Source organism: Caretta caretta, chromosome 3 (assembly GCF_965140235.1).
Source record: "Caretta caretta isolate rCarCar2 chromosome 3, rCarCar1.hap1, whole genome shotgun sequence".
NCBI classification, from domain to species: domain Eukaryota; kingdom Metazoa; phylum Chordata; order Testudines; family Cheloniidae; genus Caretta; species Caretta caretta.
This window is the reverse complement of record NC_134208.1, coordinates 55,858,432-55,882,396: the sequence shown is the minus strand read 5'-3', so window position 1 is coordinate 55,882,396 and position 23,965 is coordinate 55,858,432. Positions and strand designations below refer to the sequence as shown.

Sequence of the window (23,965 nt, the reverse complement as noted above, 5' to 3'; positions counted from 1 at the left end):
TTTTTAAGATCCAAGGGTCTGGGTCTGTAGTCACCTAGGCAAATTGGTGAGGCTTTTTACCAAACCTTGTCCAGGAACTGGGGTGCAAGGTTTTGGGAAGTGTTTTGGGGGGAAAGACGTTTCCAAACAGCTCTTCCCCAGTAACCAGTATTTGTTTGGTGGTGGTAGCGGCCAATCCAAGGACAAAGGGTGGAATATTTTGTACCTTGGGGAAGTTTTGACCTAAGCTGGTAAAGATAAGCTTAGGAGGTTTTTCATGCAGGTCCCCACATCTGTACCCTAGCATTCAGAGTGGGGAAGGAACCTTGACAGCCATCAATGAGTGGGAAAGACTGGAGCAACTCCCAAAAATAAAGACTCAAAGAGGCTCAATTTATTTGGGAGGAAAATTTATTCATCTTTGAGTTACAGCTGCGAGTGGCCAATCTTCAGGCCCTGCTTGGCCAATATGATTCAACATCTGGCAGTCTCTGGCTAAGTTTTCAGACTCGTTGCCTGAGGATTCCCAAGAGAGAATTCCAGGCGATCCTTGATGAAGGCAAAGCGGTAGCTAGAGTGGCCCTACAGGCAGCCTCAGATGCTGTGGATTCCATGGCTTGGACCGTTGTCTCGGCCATTTCCATGCAGAGAGTGGGCTGGTTGCAGTACTCTGGTCTCTTCATGGAGGTCCAGCAGTCCAGCTAGGACCTCACATTCAACGGACAAGCCCTGCTCATGGAGAAAACAGATACCAAACTGCATAGTTTGAGGGACTCCTGGGTTACCTTGCAGATTCTCGGCCACTATACTTGGGCCCATCTAGGAAGCACTTTAAGACACAACAGCCACAGAGGTTTGGCAGTCAGCCCAGGTCAGAGCCCTTCTATGAAAATATCAAGGGCTACAAGTGCCATCAGAGCCAGCAGCCCTTGACCTCAGCACAGTCCAGTTCTACCCGCACCCAGCAGGGTTCAAAGTGGGCGTTTTGAGGGTGCACCAGAGGGCCACCTTCCAGCCTGTGTCCTGGATCATGCTGCCCACAGTTTCTCCAACCTGTCACCTTTCCTCCCTGCCTGGGCCTCTAACTACAGACCCATGGGTCCTCAGTACTGTGTCTCAGGATTATGTCCTCCAGTTTACTTCTATCCCTTCTTCCCTGTCCCTCTTCAGGGACCCTTCTCATGAAAACCTGCTTTGGCAGGAGGTGCAGGGCCTTCTGCAGGTGGGAGCTTTGGAGGAAGTTCCTCTACACCGTAGGGCACAGGGTTTTTCTCCTGTTACTTTCTGCCCCCAAAGGGGGCTAAGACCAATCCTGGACTGGCAAGACCTCAACAGATATCTCAAGAAGTTGAAGTTCCGCATAGGCTCCCTGGCCTCCATCATCCCCCTCCCTGGATCCAGGAGACGGTTATGCTGCCATCAATTTGAAGGACACATATTTCCACATAGTGATATTATGCAGACGTTTTCTCCATTTCACCATAGGCTCCGCTCACTACCAGTTTGTGCTGCTCCTGTTTGGGCTGGCAGCTGCACTGAGGGTGTTTACTAAGTGCATGTTGGTGGTGGCGGCTTACCTGAGACGTCAAGGTATTCAGATTTATCTGTATCTCAACGACAGGCTGGTCAAGGGCCAAGATCCAGTCCGATGTCCCAGTACTGCAAGCCCTGTGCCACGCCGTGGGCCCGTTGATAAGCGAGAAAAAATCAACATTAGTTCTGGTGCAGAGGATAGAATTAATCGGAGCCGTACTTGACTCCACCTGTACCAGAGCTTTGCTGCCACAGGACAGGTTCCGGAAGATGGTGGATTTTATCACCGGACTCTCCGCGTTCCCTCTCACCATGGCCCAGGTCTGTCTTCGGCTACTCGGCCACATGACAGCATGCACTTCAGTCGTTTGCCACGCGAGGCTCAGGTTGTGGCCCCTCCAGCAGTGGCTAACGACAGTCTATTCCCCGTCCAGAGATCACCTGAACAAGGTCATCATGATTCCACGAAGGGTACTTACCTCTCTGCGGTGGTGGACCAACCCAAGCACAGTCTTAGAGTACTGTTTGACAATCCACACGCTCGGTCTCCCTGATTTCAGATGCCTATGACCTTGGCTGGGGGGCACACCTAAGCAAGATGCAGACTTGGTCTCCAGAGGAGCTGGCATTGCACATAAACGTGTATACTTTGTTCACTTCTGAAACTTATGTCTTTGGCTCTACTGTCCATCTCAGTGGTTCACCGAGGAACACTTATTCATACAATCTACAGGAGAGCCTCTACGTATGAGTTGTGGGAATTCAGGTGAAACAGAATGTTATCTTAAAATGTGAGCTTTAAAGTAAGAGGGAGGGATTTATTTATGGTATCCGTGTGGGTTGGGGGAAGGAAGCTGGTATGGGACAATGCAATACAGAAATGTTGAGTTGAAAACCAGCCTAGAAAAGACAGTTGTGGTTTACAGAGGGCAGAGTATTTTTCTGTCCCTTGGATCTGGCACACTGAATTAGCACCTCAATGGCAAAGAAAAGGACAATACTGGCAAAAGGGACACAATCTAGATGTGATCGCTGCTTTGGAGTGAGGAGCCGTGTGACGTTGCACTCTATATGATTTTGTAAAAATATGCTAATGAGTGTGAATATAATGTAACTGGAATGTGCTTCATGCAAAAGGTCTCTTGTAAGGTATCATTACAAAGCTTATGATCTATTGAGTGTGGTCATCTTATTTGTATACATGTATCCCTCTTGTATCTGAAACTAGAAATATGAAGTATAATTCTGAAGTCCTATTGTAGTTATGCAAAGTGTGAGCCATTAATGGTGGTTTGGAATCTTAATGGCTCCCATTAACCAGGACAATTAGTCTCTAAGGTGCCACAAGTACTCCTTTTCTGTTTTACTTGTAAGTCTTCCTGTGTGCTGGCAAGTGGGTAATGAAGTCTTACAGTGACATGTGATCATGTCACCTGAACTGAACATGTTTAACCTGGTGCTTTTCCATTGAGAAGGAGGAGTGGGAACCCAGAGGGACAAAGGATTCCTGCCTTATGCAAAAGATATATAAGTGGGTGGAACAGCACAAAGGGAGGCAGCCATCATGAGAAATCCCCTAGCTACCACCTGAGCTGGAACAAGGGCTGTACTGGTGGAAAGGATTGTGCCCAGACTAGGAAGGCATCCAGTCTGTGAAAGAAACTTATTGAAACATCTCTGAGGGTGAGGTTTTACCTGTATTCAGTTTTATTAATGTACTAGACTTAGGTTTTTTATTTTATTTTGCTTGGTAATTCACTTTCTTCTGTCTGTCACTACTTGGAACCACTTAAATCCTACTTTCTGTATTTAATAAAATCACTTTTTACTTATTAATTGACCCAAAGTATGTATTAATACTTGGGGGGTGGGGGCAAACAGCTGTGTATACCTCTATTAGTGTTAGAGGGCGAACAATTTATGAGTTTACCCTGCTGTGTAAAACGGATTTACTTGGGGTTAGGGGAGGTGGTTCAGACCTGGGTCTGGGTTTGCAGCAGGCAAGTGGGTCTGGCTCAAACCAGGCAGGGCACTGAAGTCATAAGCTGCCAGGCCAGGAAAGCAGGAGCAGAAGTAGTCTTGGCACATCAGGTGGCAGCCCCCAAGGGGCTTTCTGTGATCCAACCTGTCACAAGGCAGACAATTATACAATTTGTTAATATCAGTAAGCTTTGATTCTTGTCTGCTTAACAATATTTTTAGCACTATTGTCCAGAAGCATGTCTGTCGGGTTTTTTGTACTGTATTGTATGTGATGCTTTATACTTTTAATGGCAACTCATTAAAAACCTAAACTTTTATTGTCAGCTGTCACACATTGATATGAGACCTCCGTTATTTCCTGTTTTCTCTGAGGGCATTGTCTGATGGTTGTAGATAAACGTTTTGTTCTCAGTGGTAGCCACTAAAAAGAAACCTCCTTACTTTGGAAAGATTATGAGCTAAGTCAGGATAAGAAAAAGAAAGGAACAAAAGGATTTGTGGGTAAGGGAGGTCATGTGTTACGGTAAAGTATATGGCTGATGAAGTTAGTGATGCATGTATATTGAATGTTTTACAGATCTTTGGGGAGAGAGACATTCTTAGCTGGGGGAACACTAATATTTATATTTTTTATTGTATTATCTCAGTTTTATCTAATGCACCTTATATTTTAATTGACACTGAATTTGATTATGGCAAGAGTTTATATTGGGGGGAAATCAATGGTCGTTAATAAAGAACCCTGAACTGTGACATTATAGTTGGAAATAGAGGTAACAAAATGAACTTTCAGACAAGGTATGTGAACTGCAGGGCCTATCACCAACTAGGGACTGCAGAGATTCTCCGAGCGTAAAGACCTTTAGGGTGGTAAGCATTGTTACAGCATGGCTCACCATAGAGGTTATTGAGGCAGATGTATATTGGAATCATTCACCTATTATTGAAGATTACTATAAGTATCTTGTATAATTTAGTTGTCATTCAGAGGCATGAGAATTCAGTAATAGTCTGTGTATACCATATGATGCAGAATAACATTTATGATGATTTTAATAACTTCACTTGTGGTGTCTGTGCAGTGGACCTACAAGCTTATTACAGGTCACCAAAGAAGGGGAGTGGCATTGGCGTAGGGAAAAATGTCATTTATGGCTGGTTTAGGTGTATTTCTTCACACTTGGTGGTGATAATAGTAGTTGCAATATACCCATCATTTACCACTGGTTACCATACAGTGGTGTACAAGATACATTTATTTCCTTTTCCACAATAGAGGGATACCGCAGTATCCGAGATGCCATTATGTCTTACCTATTGCTAAATGTTGGCCATTTCACCAATGTACATCACACTTTTGGAACAATTGTAGGGAATTTCTAAAGATTCTTATTCCTTATTAAATGTCCTTTTACTTTATAGCAAGCTTACTTTCCTTTTAAATACTACCAGGGTATATTTCTGCTTTCAGACTCTTTTATTCACCATTTGCTTGAGGCATTTTGCAAAGCACTCCCATGTTCTAAACTTTATAGCAGTGTCAGAAATGTTCAAGAGTGAGAATTAAACTGGAAAAATGTTTAGCAAAATAAAACTTACTTCTCACTGATGAAAAGCTGTTACAAAGTATCTGAATATTTTTTAATATCTATAAACCTAAAGTAAAGTTTAGTCTTGTCCAAAAACATTAGACTCTGATCTATAAAAAAGAACATATAGGTTTAACATCTGGGTGACTCAGGATGTTCTATTTATTTGCAGAAATATAGCATGGATACTAACTCATTCTCATATACTGCAGGATTTTTTGCACTGTTCTGGAATTGTAGACGTGTCTTGCAGTGCTCCTTTAATAGGTATGGTTAAAGTATTCACAGGAAAAACTTTTTCACTAGGAGGGTGGTGAAACACTAGAATGCACTACCTAGGGAGGTGGTAAAATCTCCTTCCTTAGAAGTTTTTAAGGTCAGGCTTGACAAAGCCCTGGCTGGGATGGTTTAGTTGGGGATTAGTCCTGCTTTGAGCAGGGGGTTGGACTAGATGACCTCCTGAGGTCCCTTCCAACCCTGATATTCTATGATTCTATGATTCAGAAGAGGGCTGTGGTTACTAGGATAACTGTAAATGTCTCCGTTGGCTTATATGCAGCCATTGACCATTCTGATTTTTTTGCCCTTTTTGTAACTTTCAGATAAAGATGGAATATTCTTGTTTCTCTCTAGTTTCCTAAAGAGTTCCTTAGCATCGTAAAATAGCTTTTAATATTCTAGACCCAATAAAGCAAGTATGGGGTGAATGCATATAGATAATATGTGGAGAAACTAAAAAAAACCAAGATTTGATTTGCATTCTCTATCATTCTTATATTGCTTCAAGAAGAAAATTAGAAGTGACTCATGATTTTCAGCTCCAGGAGAAAGAAGGCATTCATCTTCCTTTCTTCTGTCCCAGTAAAAAAAACCTTTTATATACTATTTTCTAGATCTAATGGCATCTCCATAGATCTTAGGAGTTAGGGTCTTCAGGTTGTTTATTTTCATTGAAGGACTCCAGAAGGTTTAAACTTTATATTCCACAACCCCTTAACAAAATGGATCAGAACTAGTATTAGAGTCATAAAAGGGGTCCCTTGTCCCTTACGAATAACTAGCCAATTTGAATATGCTTACTGTCTTCTGTGCAGAAAGGAAATTATCCTTAGATCTGCAGGGCAGTCCCTTGGTCATGCCCTTACAGGTTTTCCATACATTAGTAAGTAGACATGAGCAACTCAGATATTGCTTTTGGATGTCTGTTTCTTAATTCAGTGATTTGAGGAGAGACTGTTTACTACTCCATGTTTTTTAAATGCCGATCCTGGGCAAAACTGTTTCTCTACAGAGCCTGTTAATCTCAGATTGTAGTGGGAGAAAAATAATTATTCTGTTACTTGTAAATTGCTTTTCTGTGAGAGTCTCTCTTGATCTGAAATGCCATACCCAGCTTCCAGTGGTGAATGCGTCTTCTGTCATGTACGTAGTAGAGAAAGTTTTATAGTTTAATTGCAGTGGTAGATTTAGTTATCCCTAGGAGGGGACACCAAATTCCATGTAATGGAAGGATCTAGCTACATATTGGGGTGGGGGGGACCTCTCAAAAATGCATCTTACAAGTAAGGTGAAAGCTTTTTTGAGTACAGTGCTAAATTTTATAGCAGACAGAATTTCATGTGATTGAGAGGCCTGTGGAAATGCAGTATTTGTATTGGCTGGGTTTCAGCTAATAAAATTTCCTAGGATGATTGGAGAGCACGAAATTCTTCCTTTGTCTATTTTTTTGGTGTCAGAGACTTCTGTCCCTAAAGAATAGCTTCTGTGGTATAAAATTTGAATGTAAAGACTGAAACTGCATATTATATTTTTTTTCCTTTAAAGGTAAAGAAAGTGGTGTGGGTGTGTCTCTGCAGTCAGAATGCAGTGATAATGATTTGTTGGCATTTGTAGCAGTATTGGAAATAGTCAAAAGGTACTACTGCAGATGGTTTTGCTTAACAGAATTTATAAGTCCTCCTTGTGGAGGAGGAAGGTGGAGATGTTTATCAGCTGTGATGTAATTCTTTTTAGATTCTGAGCTCATAAAGCCTGCTCTAGTCTCTAGGAATCACTTTTTGTTAGGTGCCGCTGCCTACAGGTTCTATGAATGCAAGCAAACAAAACATTGTGATGCTAGAATTGTCAAAAGATTAGGCTGATTAACATTATTCTAATAAAGACTTAGTGAAATAGATTTGCTATGCTTAAGGACATTACTGGATTTACTCACTTTGCCTTTAAACAAATAGTTTTATTTAGAATTTTGTCGCAACGTGTCACTCAGTACAGAAGTCATTGCCTGGCTTCCTGAGGCCTATGTGGCATATTAATTCTCAAGGAAATTAGCCTTAATGCTGTCTAAGTGTGCAGTGCTAATAAGTTGCTTTGAGAACAAATTGTTCTAAGTCTTGTTCACCTTTTTATGGAGTTAGGTTCCTTTTGTTCAGATTTTTTGAAGTTAGTGTTGCATCCTCTGCATCCTCTAAATTTGTCTATTTTCACAGCCTACTCAGTGAAAGCTGAGAAGTTTTAAGTTTTGCAGTTCTTACCAAAACCAAACAAACAGTGTTGCATCCCTGCAAGCACAAGAACTGGAAATATTGCTAACCTTCTGGCTCTCTGAGAAGAAGATAAAATGTCCATAATACAAGTTAACCACATAAAGAATAGGTTTTAAAATTGGCTTGCTTGAAAGCCTGCAGGGATCTCTCCTGATTTGCCTGTCTCAGCAATCTTGTCTTCATGCATCTACTTATGCCAACCTGTGTACGTTTGTATGTTCAAATCTTGCCTCCTAGGTACATCTGCACTTACAGCAGTGTGCAGAGTAGAGACACTGCATACCTGCCTAGAACTGCTATAAATAGTGTAGGCGGTGATGCATGGCTTAGGTGAGTAGTATTATCTGAACCCCCACATTTATAGGGTTGCCAGGTTATGGTTTTTGACCGGACTGCCCAGTGAAAAGGGCCCCTGGTGGTGCCGACTTAGCTGTTAAAAGTCCGATCAGTGGCACAGCGGGGCCCAGAGCTAAGGCAGGCTCCTTGCCTGCCTTAGCTCTGTGCAGCTCCCAGAAGTGGCTGCCAGGTTCTTGCGTCCCTTAGGTGCATGCGCAGCCAGGGAGGCTCCACACACGCCCCACTCCTGAGTGCTGGCTCCACAGCTCCCATTGGCCAGGAACCGTGGCCAATGGGAGCCAAAGGGGTGGTGCCTGCGGGTGGGCGTGCTGCATGTGGAGACTCCCTAGCCACCCATGCACCTAGGGACCTCAGAAACCTGGCAGCCACTTCCTGGGAGCCACGGTAAGCACTGCTGGGACCCCACACCTGCTCCTACATCCCAACCCCCCAACCTCTCATTTCTGACCCAATCCGGAGCCCGCACCCCACCCCAGAGCCCATATCCCCCTGCACTCCTTCCCTCTGCCCCAGCCCGGAGGGAAGGGGGGATGGAGCGAGGTGGGGGCAGGGCCTCAGAAGGGGTGGGGCCTCTGGGAAAGCACGGGGCAGGGGTGTACAGTTTTGTACCATTAGAAAGTTGGCAACCCTACACATTTATACCCTACACAACTCTCTGCCCAAGCAGTGCTTCCCACATTTACACTGCTGTTTTTTAGCAGTTTAGTGTCCCACTGTTGGAGACTTTTACTACATGTAGCTACACACCTTAGTGAGAAGTGTGGACACAGCCTGCCTTTCACTATCATATGTAGCTACACATGTAGTGCCCGTACTCTGCATACAGCCGTACGTGTAGACATAGCCCTAATGTGCAAAATGTTCCTTCCTACCGCACTTCATTGTAGTATGTTCCAAAGAACTCTAGAAAACTAGCCACCTTAAGACTAGCTAGTGCACAGGTTCTGAGCCTTGGTTAAAATTCTACCCCAGGAGATTCAGCCACACAACTTCCCTCAAAAATAAGATGACAGCTAAATCATCTGGATTGCATTGAAAATCTCCGCTGAATATCTCTAAAAATTAATAAACTTGGCTTTGATAATTTGATGTAGCTTTCATATGTACAAATGACAGCCATTCTGTCATTCCTTATTGGCTCTTTTAGCCTCAACTACATACTGGTCAATTATCTGATGGAAAGAAAATATGCATAAGAATACAACTTTCCCATATGTTAAATGGGAAAATGACATGTCTGCCACTTCTGTTCTCTGGAAATTAGAAGGCAGTCTGAAATACATAGGGTTTATCTAGTCATAATAAGACTTAAGTGTAAAATCGGATACCATTTATTTTTCAGTGTTTTGAAATAAGCAGCTAACGTCTGCACACTTAACAGATGGCATTTATATTAATTATTTCTTTAAATACTGATTTGATTTTTCGCTCCAAGACATGAGTACCAGTACATCAGATTTCTGGATTCTCTGCCTTTAGGTTTTCACTTTTACAAATAACAAAAATGGGCAACCACCAACAAGACTATCATTCAGCACTGGTCTAAATGAGTAGCATAATTGTACAGTAGTTCTGAAGCTTTCCCTGAATAGTAGGAGTCCAGAACCCCCTAGATTGGCATCTACATTCTGTTGTTTATATAATACGTAACTTACTGAATTCCGCTGGAAACAATAAATGAGCCGTGAGGAATAGGAGGACATGGAGACTCTTTATGGATGTGACATATAGAACAGCTGTGAGATAAAATCTATATACGTTTCTATAGCAAAGATTTTTAATGTATTTTTGTTTTGTTTTTTGTTTTAGGCTTATGGTATGTCTGCTTTGCCTCTAAACTTGATAAAAGGAACTAGAAGTCCTACTTATGAACGTTTAGAGAACACTGAAGATATTGAAGACGTAGAACAACATATACTAAGGATTAAATCAAAGGTTTGGTGTTTACCTACATTTCAAACTTTTCCATTTATAGTGTTCCTGTTGCTCAGCACTTCATTATGGTATAATGTTTGGGTCATTGCTCATTTTCACAATGTCAGAGGGACAGAAGTTAATATTCTCCATTCTTCCAAAGTTAGGTTCTCTCAGTTTCCAGTTTCTCTTCCAGATGATGGATTCCTTACATGTGTTGGGACTTAGGTCAAAAGTACTCAGTACGATAGCAGAAAATGCACTATTAACTTGTGCACTAGTGAATGCCTGTTTTTGTTCACAGGGGGTACCTAACAAAAATGACTTGACAGTGTTCATTGTAGGTGCTGAAAAAATAAATCTGTTGTTGATCTCAGAACTAAATAAATACTATAGAACAATGAAAAGTATAAACTAAATAAATACTTATTGCAAAGGACTCTATTTAGATTGAGAGCTGTCACTTAATTTATAGATTATAGTTTTGTGGTTGCACTCATTAGTCACATTCATCTAATCATGTATCCTGGATGTGGCGATGTAAAACTTTTTTTTTTTGTAGGAAAACAGAACTCTCTAATCCTCTCTTCACCATTCTGTCTCTAAAAGAGGCTATATTTGTAAAGTGGCATTTCCTGTGAACCCATATTCCTTGGTATTTAATGATTTTGGCCAGGATTTTGCCTCCAGTTTTTCTTAATTGCAAGTTTTAATTACTCCCTGTTATATTTTACATGAAAGTGTTAAATAGAAAGTGATTTCAGCAATGAGAATACTTCAAACTGAAAATTTGTAGCAGCAGACAGGTATGAGACACTTGGTCTTGTGGCAGATTTGATTTTTATTTTTTTGTAAGGCCAGATTCTTGTGGAGTAGAGTTCACATCTCAGTTGACACTATTGTTGGCAATCTCATAAGAAAGACATATGATTCAATGGGCCTGTAAGTTGAACCACCTTTCTCCCCTATAGGTGTTCCGTCCAGGTCAAAATTGAGGCATGTTGGTGGAACATTTTGGGGTAGCATCTCTTGTATATAAAAGGAGATCTCAAATCCTTAGCTATTAAGAGCACTAAATTTACTGAATCCTTCTAAAGAGACTTCCAGTTTAAACTTCTTATCAGAAAATTGTAATTAAAATGGTGTAAAAATTATTAGAGATGCAGCAAAACTGAGATATCGCAATGTTTAAGGACTCCTTTATTTAAAAAAAAATCTCTGAATGGGAAATGCACGTTTAATGGTTTTTGTATCAAAAATAGGTTTATAGTGACACATTCAATCCTTAAGAATGTTTGCCTTAAGTAACCTATAATTGTAAGACACGGGTTATCTGATGTTAAAATCAGCTTGCTGATTCGTTCATATGTTACCTAATACTTTTTTGTGATTGATTGCTTATAGTATTCATACAACTCATTACTGCACATATGCAACTAAAAAGATTGTATATTTAGCTTGCTTAGCTCCTACACTGTATTAAGTACACTCAGATTTCTTAAAATACTCATGCCCAGCATTTGGAAGGTCAAAGGAGTTAAATGTTCTTGAGAATTTGTCAGATATAGAAATCTCCAAATATGGATTTGACTGTTAAAGGTTGATGAACTCAACTGGTTTATGGAACAATTCTGATCTTTGTGTTTTGGAAATTTTTATGCTGACTGTGTCCTTTAAAGGGTACTGCTCCTGAATGTACTTGAAAAGATGTGAAATATAGCTGACTTTGTATTGACTAGAAGAAAAAATGGAGAGCTGGAAAGAAAGTATTAAAAATAGAAATGGGCTAAAATGAAATTAGTCTCTTACAAACTGAATTTACATATTGTATGCAATTCTGACTTCATAGAGCTGCCAGAGCCTGTTATACAGATGTTAAATTTTATTCTTCTTTCATACATTTTTCACAGACTGTTCCATTATTTTCACACCTCCATTTTGATTAACAGTGCAAAGATGGTCGACCTTTACCAACAAGGGACAGACGGAACCTACAGCAACTTGAAGAGAGGCTAAGGACACTTCGAAGGAGAGAGAGACATCTGGAATTTATTGAGAAAAGCTGCTGGACAAAGTTCTGCGGAGCCATGCGACCTCTAAAAGTAAAAAAGCAAAACGGGTCTTTCATTTTATGCCTGCTTCACTGTAGAATAACTATTTCTGACTTTTTTTGTTCTTTTCCATTTAGCACGTTGGCATAAAACTATTCAATGAAATAGCCTGGTGTCATAAATATAAAGGGAAGGGTAACCACCTTTCTGTATACAGTGCTATAAAATCCCTCCTGACCAGAGGCAACATCCTGTTACCTGTAAAGGGTTAAGAAACTCAGCTAACCTGGCTGGCACGTGACCCAAAGGACCAATAGGGGAACAAGATACTTTCAGATCTTGCTGGGGGGAAAGGCTTTTGTTTGTGCTCTTTGTTTACGTGTTTGTTCTCTCTTGGGACTGAGAGAGGCCAGACAGAAATCCATCTTCTCCCACCCATCCTAATCCAAGTCTCCAGTATTGCAACCAGTCAGTATAGGTAAGCGAGGCAAGGCAGATTAGTTTCTCTTTTGTTTTATGTGAATTTTCCCTGTGTTAAGAAGGAGGTTTATTCCTGTTTTCTGTAACTTTAAGGCTTTGCCCAGGGGGTGATCCTCTGTGTTTTGAATCTGAATACCCTGCAAAGTATTTTTTCATCCTGGTTTTACAGAGGTGATTCTTTTACCTTTTCTTTAATTAAAATTCTTCTTTTAAGAACCTGATTGCTTTTTCATTGTTCTTAAGATCCAAGGGTTTGAGTCTGTGTTCACCTGTAAAATTGGTGAGGATTATTATCAAGCCTTCTCCAGGAAAGGGGGTGTAGTGCTTGGGGGGGATATTTTGGGGAAAGATGTCTCCAAGTGGTCTCTTTCCCTGTTCTTTGTTTAACACGCCTGGTGGTGGCAGTATACTGTTCAAGGATGTCAAGGTTCCTCCCCCACTCTGAATGCTAGGGTACAGATGTGGGGACCTACATGAAAACCTCCTAAGCTTATCTTTACCAGCTTAGGTCAAAAAGTTCCCCAAGGTACAAAATATTCCACCCTTTGTCCTTCGATTGGCCACTACCACTACCAAACAAATACTGGTTACTGGGGAAGAGCTGTTTGGAAACGTCTTTCCCCCCAAATACTTCCCAAAACCTTGCACCCCACTTCCTGGACAAGGTTTGGTAAAAAGCCTCACCAATTTGCCTAGGTGACTACAGACCCAGACCCCTTGGATCTTAAGAACAATGAACAATCCTCCCAACACTTGCACCCCCCCTTTTCTGGGAAATGTTGGATAAAAAGCCTCACCAATTTGCATTGGTGACCACAGACCCAAACCCTTGGATCTGAGAACAATGAAAAAGCATTCAGTTTTCTTACAAGAAGACTTTTAATAGAAATAGGAGTAAATAGAAGTAAAGAAATCCCCTCTGTAAAATCAGGATAGTAGATACCTTACAGGGTAATTAGATTCAAAACATAGAGAATCCCTCTAGGCAAAACCTTAAGTTACAAAAAAGATACATAGACAGAAATAGTTATTCTATTCAGAACAATTCTTTTCTCAGCCATTTAAAGAAATCATAATCTAACACATACCTAGCTAGATTACTTACTAAAAGTTCTAAGACTGCATTCCTGGTCTATCCCCAGCAGAAACAGCATATAGACAGACACACAGACCCTTTGTTTCTCTCCCTCCTCCCAGCTTTTGAAAGTATCTTGTCTCCTAATTGGTCATTTTGGTCAGGTGCCAGTGAGGTTACCTTTAGCTTCTTAACCCTTTACAGGTGAGAGGAGTTTTCCCCTGGCCAGGAGGGATTTCAAAGGGGTTTACCCTTCCCTTTATATTTATGACAAAGGACAAGGCAAAGTTTGTACCTCGGGGAAGCTTTTTACCTAGGCTGATAAAAATGAGCTTTGGGGTCTTTCATGTGGGTCCCCACATCTGTACCCTAGAGTTCAGAGTGAGGAAGGAACCTTGATACCTGGTAATATTAGATTTGCTTTGTTTTGTTTTCCCCAAATCTGGCATCTTAAAACACAATAAAATGACTTGAAGCCTTTTGTGTGGCAGTTACTGCATCTGAAGTTGTGTGAAGCGGTAGCCTGTTACTTTTAATCTGTAGATTGCTTCCTTGAAAGATGCATAGGATGTTGCATATATACCTAACAAAAATATAGCTTATGTCATTTTTTTATTGAATAAATGTGCCTTCGTTATCTCTTTGAAGTCATCCAGATATAGAAGCTAGTAGCTGCTGTACTTAGTTTTGTGTAACCACAAATATTTTCTTGTGCACTATAAGAACACTCTTTTATAAGTAGCTGCTATGTTGGCTAGTGCGAAATCAGGAAACTGTTAACATTTAGCACAGATTACAAAGTCAGTACTAGATTATTTAAGTAGTAATATGAACTAGTTGTGGGCAGAAAGTCTGATTTGTATGTATGCAGTGGTGAACTGGAGCCAGTTGTTAAATTAGGAAGCCCTTTTAGCCCTTGTGGGACAACTGGTTCTAAAAGGGCTTCTAAATTTAACAACCGGCCAAAAGTGGCGCCTTATGTGCTGACTCCGTGGGTGCTCTGGGGCTGGAGCACCCACGGGGAAAATTTGGTGGGTGCAGAGCACCCACTGACAGCTCCCCACGCGGCCCCAGCTCTCCTCCTCCTCCTCCTCCCCTGAACGCACCGCCCCACTTCTCCACGCCCGCAGCTTCCCGCGAATCAGCTGTTCGCACGGGAAGCCTGGGAGGGCTGAGAATCAAGCGGCAGCTTCGCGCTCAGGCCCAGGGAGGCGGAGGCGAGCTGGGGCAGGGGGCACAAGGAGGACCGCCTGTGCTAGATTACACAGCAGCAGCAGGTAACTCGGGGGGGGGGGGGGGCGCACAGGGAAACCGCTCCCCGCCCCAGCTCACCTCCGCCTCCCTGGGCCTGAGCGCGACACTTGCTTCTCAGCCCTCCCCGGCTTCACGTGCGAACAGCTGATTCGCGGGGAGGCGGGGGGGGGGGCGGTGCGGCGGCGAAGCAGAGCGGGGCGGTGCATTCAGGGGAGGAGGCGGAGGTGAGCTGGGGCCGGGCGTGGGGCGGGGAGCTGCTGGTGGGGGCTCTGCTCCCACCAAATTTTCGCCGTGGGTGCTCCAGCCGCAGAGCACCCACAGAGTTGGTGCCTAAGGCGCCACTTTTGAAGTCATCAGTGGGGGGAGCAGCCACTCCCACTGTTCCCCCGCTAGCTACGCTACCCTGCCCCTAGGAGCTGGCAGCTGCCCAAGGTAAGCACTGCCAGGGCTCCCCACCTCACCCCCGGCAGGTCCCTCTGGCTCTTAGGGGCAGGGTGGGCACCCACTACGGTGGCCCACAAGACCCTCCTGCCCAGTTCTGGGGGCAGTCAGGGGACAGGGGTAGATGGGGCAGGGGGAGCGTCAAGGAACACAGGGGGTTGGATGGGGCAGGAGTCCCGGGGGGCGGGGGCTGGCCATGACCCCCTCTTGGAGTGAGGGAACTGGTTGTTAAGATTTTGGCAGCTCATCACTGTATGTATGTGTATAAGCAGCTTCACGGTCAACTCATTCAGCTTCTACTATTGTATGTTTACTATGTGTTTCTCTCTATGGTAAGTGTTGTAATTACATAAATATGTGCACTATACCACCTAACTAATGTGTGTTTCAAAAAACTGTTGACATTAATCTTTTGACTCTTATGTTGATTAATATGAAGAAAGCATCGTTAGTGTTTTTGTTCAAGCATAAATACCTGATAAATATGAATTCTATAGCATATTAGAAACCTCCCAAATTAAGTGTTTCAGACATCGCTGTCCTGCAAAGAGAAAATGGTTCTTACAACAAGATGTTTCTTGGCATCATAAGCCATAGTAAGGAAGAAAAGAACTGAGTCACTGCCTCCATGTTCCAATTTTCTATGCCTTTTCTTGTTGGATACATGGAATCCATGTCTCATCTTTCCAGCTTCTAATTCTCTCTCTTCCCCTAGGCCTGAAGACAGGGAAAAAAAAGCAGGAGTTGGGACAAAGGGGCTCACTAGCCCTATTATGTGCACTACCTATGTGAATCTTCTGGGGTGAGATCTGCAGGGAGTATGCCCTGTAGCCTGCCTGCTTGATCGTAGACACTGACTGTGTTCCATGTTGGTCCTCCTCTGAGGAAACAGGGTGCAGCTTTGTCTCTCTTGGCTTCGGCTGCCAGCTTTAGCTCTGAGGGACTTGTGATTTCTTGTTGGCAGCTGCTACTCCATCTAATTCTCCTTTCCCAGATCTTAGTGTTCTGTCTTCTCTTCGTTCCTGGTCTGATTCCGTGGATCTGTCTGCCTGGTTGTGGAGAGTGGGAGCCCCAAATTGCTAGCCATGGTCTTTCCCACTGGCATAAATACAGTAGCTTTGCTTCCATTGTGTGCAGGTTTATGGAGAGTGAGGAAAGAATTTCTGTTGGAGCATTCAGTGGGCTGGGTGGGCAGCCTTTCCCTGTTTGGGTATTTGAGCTAGTCCTCGCTAGCGCTCTCCCCTCGCAAGCACTCTGGTTGTGTAGCAGTGTTCATAGCAGCTTTTGGAGCAGACCATTTTATTCTGTTCTACACAACCTTCTTTCTTAGCTCTCTGGAGCTGCTTCTCCTCTTTTGTCTGCTGCCATCTCTTCAGAGCCTTCCGTTTAGCACCTAAACATTCTCTGTGGTCTCCTGCTGCCTTCTCAAGCTTTGGCTATCAAGACTGCTGCTTGTCCTTGAGTTTAGGATGATCTAGATGATTTAGCCACAACTGGAAACCTCAGGATTGAGAGACCTAGACCTTGCTCTGTCATCAGGTTCTAGAGTCTTGTGAGGGCTTGAAAGTCTTATCATCCTTACAAGATACAGATTCTCACTTATGAGTCTCTGCTCTATATCGTGAAATGGGAAGTGCTCTCCTAGCTCTTAAATTTTTTGATCCATAAGGTAGCAGTGATAGCAAGCAGATCAAGAAGTATATGCTGTTTGTTGTGTAATTCGTGGTGTCCCTAACCACTAGCCTTGGAAACTTCCAGTCAGTTCCTCCTTGATCATTATAAGCAAAGGAATTCTTCTCAAGTGCATTGCATCTTGAGCCTGAACTGTGGCTGCTTGACCGAACAGGCTTTTATTTTGTGGTGGGAGGGAGGCAGGTTTCCGTTCAGGGTTTCATCACCTTAAACTTTTATTTAATTTGATTCATTTGTTCTATTCCAACATTGTCTTTGGCTTCTGAACATCAACCAAGTCACAGCTCCAGACTTTATTGGCTCTCAGAACTCTTCCAGAACATTTTTCTAGGTTTTTAAGGCTTATTGTGGCCCTTTTGTGTGTTACTTGAGTGGATTAGTCCCTAGTTTTTGTTTTGTTCCATAGAGAGGGATCATCCCTTTCTTCAATCTCTACAGAGAAAGTAAGACCAGCTTATAACATATAGGGGTCTCATCAAAACTGAATCAATGAAGCTCAGGGTAGATGACTGTCTATGGTAGGAGCTTTTTCTCCTTTCCTGTAAATGCTTAATCATTTGCTCCTGGAGGAAATTGTGTGCCACTGCCCAATGCAGAATTTGCGCAGAATTAACTTTCTCTGCAGAATTCCTTTTTTTCTCCACAGAATTGGCACTGCAGAGATGCTGGCTGTCACTAGGGGCCGCTGGACGCTGGGGACCCAGCTACCCAGTTTGCAATGTGCCAGCATGGGTTGGCTGCAGTTCCCAGCATGCACTGAATGAGGGAGGCGGCCTGTGGGCCGCAGACCACAGTGAGCGGAGTGCCCTGCCTGGTGGGGCTGGAGGCCCTGCAGCTCTTCACACTTTGGCTGATGGGCCACATCCTTATCTGCCCAAGGGCAGGAGCAGGCCCGGGAGACCTGGCTGCGTTGGCTCTCACAAAGAGTGGGGAAAGGCAGGGCCACAGTGCCTCCCTCGGTGGGACAGTAACAAAGCTGAGTGGAGCCTGTGGCTGGGAGGGGGTGCCCCACATCTAGGCCAGGGGGCACCCTGCAGCTGGGGGAGTGGGAGTGGGTGTGGGTGTCTGGGTTGGGTGGACCCATGCAGCCCCCTTCAGAAGCCCCAAAATAACCCCTCCAGTACCCCCAAAATGCCCCCTGAGCTCCCCCACTCTCCCCTTGGGAGCTTGAAATATGGTAACCTGATGGGAACAAGGTGAAAAATCTAGACTAAAATACCGGAAGGGCAGAGTTTTCCCCCAAGGTCTGCCCAGCTGACATGTGTGACACATGCAGACTCAGGCATCCAACAAAAGGATAACAGAGAAACGGGAACTGGGTTGTCATAGGGGTTTCTTTAATCTCGACTTCTGGGGGAATTTTTTTTTATGTCAGACATACTCACTGACAAGTATTTTGAAATAAAATATGAAAATAATTGGAACTGGTGTGATTATATTGTTGTTTTGACAAATAAAATTTGCAGAATTTTAAAATATTTTATGCAGAATTCCCCCAGGAGTAATCATTATGGGCATACCCGCTTGCCTTCTCCAATATAAAATGCTCCCTCACCCTTAAGCTTGTATCAGACTGGAGACATTAAGAGTCATAGAAAGCAAAGAGGGGTTATGGTCACAAGGTCAAAAATAAGAGTGAACTTAGCTAGTGTCATTTGTTAGAACTCTCAACAAACTGAAGAAACATACCTGTTTTATTGTCAGAGCCTTTTTGATATTGGGGATGGGGGGAAGGCTCTGACCCTGGTAAGTAACCATTCTATTTTGCTTTTTCTTCTAAGAAGTGTCTCTAAAGATTAAGCATAATTTTAATATTGTGAAGGTGTCCTATCAGGGAAAATAATTTAAAGCATGAGTGGGTTCCTTTTTGTTTGGATTATCTGAGAAAGCTAGAGGCTCTAGAATAACATTTGTTTTCATTCACAATGCAAAATAAGATGTTAGTTTCACAGTAGTTATTCTCACTGAATAACATTTATTCTATATTAAATACTTAATTTGTATTTACAGTATACAATATACATATAATCTTAAGCATTTGTTGGGGTTTTATAAAATAAAATTTCAATCATTTCACTGGAGATAGTGTGATGTGATTAATTTCTGTACTGTCCAATGAGTACAGTTCAGAAATTGATCTTAAATTGCTCTAATATATATTTTTCCTCAGTATAAAATACTAAATGTGTATTGTTAATGGATTTTCAGGCTCAGTTTTCCCCCAAAATAAGAGCACAGCCAGTCTAGGATGTTATCTAACATTCTGGGCTCTCTTGAGAGAGGTTTAGCAAATAGGCAGTCATTTCCTCCAAAATGTCTCAGGAGCAAAAACCAAGTAAATAGTCCCTTTAATTCAGGATGAGAACACAACAGTTCTGTTTTCAGAGTGGAGGAAGATAGTCATTTACCACAAGAAAAAGGCAAATTATCCCCATTCCTCAGGACAGGATAAACGTTTCCCAGAAGAACTCTAGTATCTTGTCTTGTGCCTGTATATACCCCTTGGTTACTTCCATTTATTTCCTGCTCAGGTGGGAGACCACAGTTGACTTCAAATGGCAGCCCATGCTTTCATATCATACCATACAACACACACTCTACATGGGTTGGGGATAATGTCTTTCCCTCATTCCATGAATGAATGCCAGAGAGGTTCTGTAGATGGTGCACAGACTTTGTCTGCTGTGTTGTAAACCTTCAATTATATGTTTGTTTAGTAGAGGAAACTCAAGACATTTGCAGTCTAGTTTATATTTACTTTATTCTATTTACCATAGTACCTGTAGATTTAGCAATTAGGGATGCTGTTTTACAAAAGTTTATCCAGTCAGGGGTGGTGATCACTCAGTCGAGGATGATCTCTTTCACAGGTTTTATTTTTTATGGGTCCTTTGGTGACTGAGGAGTCTGATCCTGGAGCCACAGGCACATTGGCAAGATGTTGCAGGTGGTGTTGGAAGTCAGAGTTGGGCTGCGATTGCTGCATGACAGTTCTGTCCTTTTCTAGTGTTTTTCTGAGACCAGGGCAAGGCGATTTTCCTCAAAAGTGGGCATTTACTCTCTGACAGGTCTTAGCCAGTTATCCCTATCTTGGGCTGATTGTTTTCCAGTGAGTGGTGTCGATGCCACATATGTCTTGGTGTTTATCTTAAGAGTGTCTTTAAAGCAATGAGGAGTCTGATGGCTTCAAGACTAAAGATTAACAGACTAACAGATTTATTTGGGCATAAACTTTCGTGGGTAAAAAACTCCACTTCTTCTTTAAGGTGTCACCGGACTCCTTGTTGTTTTTGTGGATACAGACTAACACAGCTACCTGTTTGATACTTATCTTTAGAGTGTTTCTTTTGGCCTCCCTGTTTCTTTTCTCCTTTGGCGAGTTGGGCATACAACAGTTGTTTTGGTAAGCATTCATCAGGCATGCACACACGGTGCCTGCTCCACCTTAGCTGATGCTAGATAATCAGGGCCTGAATACTGAAGATGTTGGCCTCTGTGAGGACACTGACATTAGTGTGGCAATCCTCCCACTGTATGTTGAGGATCTTCCGAAGAAAGAGCTGGTGCTGGCGTTCCAGGTTTTTCAGATGTTTTTTATCAGTCACCCAAGTCTCACAGCTGTAGAAAAGAGTTGGAATTACCACTGCTTTATAAACAACGTCTGTTGTGTTTTCTGATGTCTTGATTGTTGAACAGTTGGCAAAACAATCTGCCAAAGGCAAAGCTGGCACAGTGGATTCTGTGCTGAATCTTGACATCTGTGTCTGCCCTCTGTGAGAGATGGCTGGCAAAATAGGCAAAGTATTCTACATTTTCCATTTCTTCTCTGTTAATGTAAATCTTCCTTGCTGGGTCTGATGATTGACCGGGAGCTGGCTGGTGAAGAACTTCTGCTTTACCAATGTTCAGGTTGAAGGTTGCTGTCCATCCTGTATTGGATGTGGTAGACAGTCTTGGGTTAATGTTTTCATAGTTCCTGAGAAAAGGGTGGGTGCCAGTACACAAGCCTTGTTTCACGCCACTTTGGATGACAAAGGGCTCAGAAGTAGAGCCACTGCACAGGGGGGAGGCAGTCATCTGGTCATGGAGGAGTCTTATGATGGTGATAAATTTGCTTCGCCAACCAAACTTTAACATGATTTTCCACAGAGCTTCACGGTTGACAGTCAGATTTTGGTCAGATCGATAAAGGCCATATATAGCACCTGGTGGTGCTCTTGACGCCTGGTGGTCGTGGTAACATTTTTCCTGGATCTCCCTAGCTGTGAAAAACATGTCAGTGGTGCCACGTGATGTTCTGAAGCCACTCTGGGAATATTTCCTCCGCAAGAGATATTGAAGATACTGAGGATTGGAGTCTTTGGATGTGGTATTGCTATCTGTGTGATTTGGATTGCTTTCTATGTTTTGGTTCAATCCTGATGAATATGACTGAGGGCAGGAGCAGGCCTGGGAGACCAGGATGAATATGACTGACCTCACCAGGTGGTGGTCAGTCCGGCAATCATTGGCTTCTCTCATGACATGGGTGATTTGGACATTTCTTAGATCCCGTGTTCCTACAATGACATAGTCTTAGGAGGTGCCATTGTTTTGAATGGGGGTGTTGCCAAGTTGTTTTGTACTTATTGCTTTGTCTGAAGATTGTATTTGTGATTGCATGGTCGTGTTTGTGCATTTGCCAAGTGAAAGGATGCCATTGGAATTGGTCTTGCCTACTCCTTCCCTCCCAATGGTGCTAGTCCATACATTAAAATCTTGGCCAATTTCTGCGGTGAAGTCCCCTGAGAGGATTATTTTATTTATTTTTTTTTAATAGATGCCAGAATTTTTATTAAGGTGTAGAAGGATTCTTTCTGCTGTTCTTCAGCATCAAGTGTTGGTGCATGTGTAATGATGATGTTGGGAAATGACTTATTGACCAACTGGATGTAGAGGGATATAAGGTGCTCATTGATGCAGATGGGGAGCTCAGTTAGGTGGTTGACTAGAAGGCTCTTGATTGCAAAGCCAACACCGTGTATTTGCCTGTCACTTGCTGGTTTTCCTTTCCAGAAGAAAGTGTAAACACCGCCCTCATCCCTAAAGTGGCCTTCATCTGCACTTCTTGTCTTGCTGAGAGCAGCAATGTCAGTGTTGTACTTAAGAGTTCTCAGGCGACAATTGCTGTTGTGCGTTTGGGTCTTTCACTTCTTTGAGTTGTCTAGGAGTGTACGGACATTCCAAGTTGCAAGAAACATTTTTGTTTTTCAACCTCATTGGGAGTGATCCCTCTGGACGTGGTTATCCAGTCAGGTATGATGAGAGAGCCTATGTTCGGGGCACCTTTTCTAGCCCCTTCCATATATGAGGTGAGCAGAGGGGTTCCTAAAAAGGCTTGCTCAGTCATGACTGCTGCTGCCAAAAATGCACCCCATCTCAATCCAGGGGCACATGACAACCATCTTGCGGTCACCACCGGCAAGTGGGTCTGTGAGCAGAGACTCGTGATCACTTCACCTGTCCCATCGCCACTCGTCCATCACCAGAGGACTTGTATGGATGGAGGAGGGGATAACGTTCTTCGTGTGAAAGAAGCCTGTGTGTGAGTAGTTTAATGTGGGGAAGCCATTGCACACGAACAGCCACACAAATCTTGGCAGAAGAGGCACCTGTGTCTTGCGGCAAGGAGGTCCGAGATGACCAGCGGTTTCTTCTCCATTGCAGCCTTCATCCACCTTTGCAGCCATTGAGAGGTGATCCCGCTTTATCCTCCTGCTCTGCCATTCAGGTCTTATACTGGGCTGTGTTGTGTTGGGCTGCACTTTGGTATCTTGCCTTCAACCTTCCTGCCATGGGTGACCCTACCAGGAGCACAGGACTCCCGACGGCATCATTCTTAGGATCTTAAGTATACGCAAGCTTCTCCACCACATCAGGGTGGCAGCCAAAGGATAGTCCATATGGCTTGCATAAAATGAGCAATGTTACCTCCAAGAATATGTTAAAAGCTAAGTTATAGGAACCAAGCATACCAAACAGAATCAAAATGTAAAAAAACCCAAAAGCCAAATCCAAACAATATACCTTTCATCTTGCCTTAGCCTTTTGCAAAACCTGAGCTCCAGGATATAATCCAGTGGGGGTAGGAGGGAGGGATCTGAAAGCTTCTGTACTGAGGAAATCCTGCTGCTGGTCTTAAGCGGACCCACACATATATCAAAAGCAACCCAGCTGACCTTTAGTATTGCAGTGGAGTATAGGGTAGGGTAAGGGACAGTTTCTCAGATAACCAGATTCTAACCTATTTCGAGCTTTTAAAAATCACAAAATGCAGCAGACTTTATACTTCTGAGTTTTGTTATATATTTCTTCTCTCTTTTAATCCACATTAAACTATATTATTTTCATGCTGTGGCTTTTAAATACTTCTGTACAAATTTTTACACTTCGTAGTATTGCATACTCAAGTTGCTGATGGATTTTGCATCTTCCTTGGTCAGACAACAACTTTTTTTTTTTTTGTAGCATTGTTGGCAAATTATAGCGTAAGAGAACTCTTTACAACTGTTGCTTTCTTGGTACGTGTGACATGATATGTAAATCCTGAGAATGCGTCCACAGCAGGCCTGTCAGCTCCACCCTGTTAATCTGCAGTAGGCACCAGACTGGGAGTAGGTGGGTTAAGTGGAAAGCCCAGCTCAGTGAGGGGCTGACTGGTGTGAGAGGAGAAGTCCAGCTGTCACTCTACAAGTGGCCTGGCTGGAGCAGGGAATTGCTTGAGAGACTTCTGCTTGCCAGAGACTCCCTGTGGGAAGGTAGGCTTGGTGTGGGACTGATTGGCTTGTCACTAATGATATATCTGATTGGAGCTGAGTAAGTTTGCTGCGGATGGTGCTGTGCCTGAAAGGGATGACAACTTAAGATCTTTTGTTTCCTTATGAAAAGTGGGGACCTAGTGATGGTTTTTGCAAGTCCCTAAGTGACCAGGTCATATCTCGCCAGTGTAATGGTGAGATACTTTGTATGTAGTTGAACAAAGTGACTAGGATTTGTATGATTCTGTTGCAGTAAGTAATGTGATGAGCAAGTTGT

At 43.0% G+C, this 23,965-nt stretch overlaps 1 protein-coding gene across 2 annotated transcripts in view; it reads left to right on the top strand.

Annotated features, from left to right (window-relative positions):
• The window catches only part of LMBRD1 (LMBR1 domain containing 1), a 245,666-nt gene that overhangs the window by 134,127 nt on the left and 87,574 nt on the right, over positions 1-23,965 (top strand). For both annotated transcript variants that reach the window (XM_075126513.1, XM_048846014.2), the window contains exons 8-9: positions 9,794-9,919; positions 11,848-12,000. In XM_075126513.1, the coding sequence (XP_074982614.1) occupies positions 9,794-9,919; positions 11,848-12,000 (279 nt within the window). The remainder of the gene's footprint in view (positions 1-9,793; positions 9,920-11,847; positions 12,001-23,965) is intronic.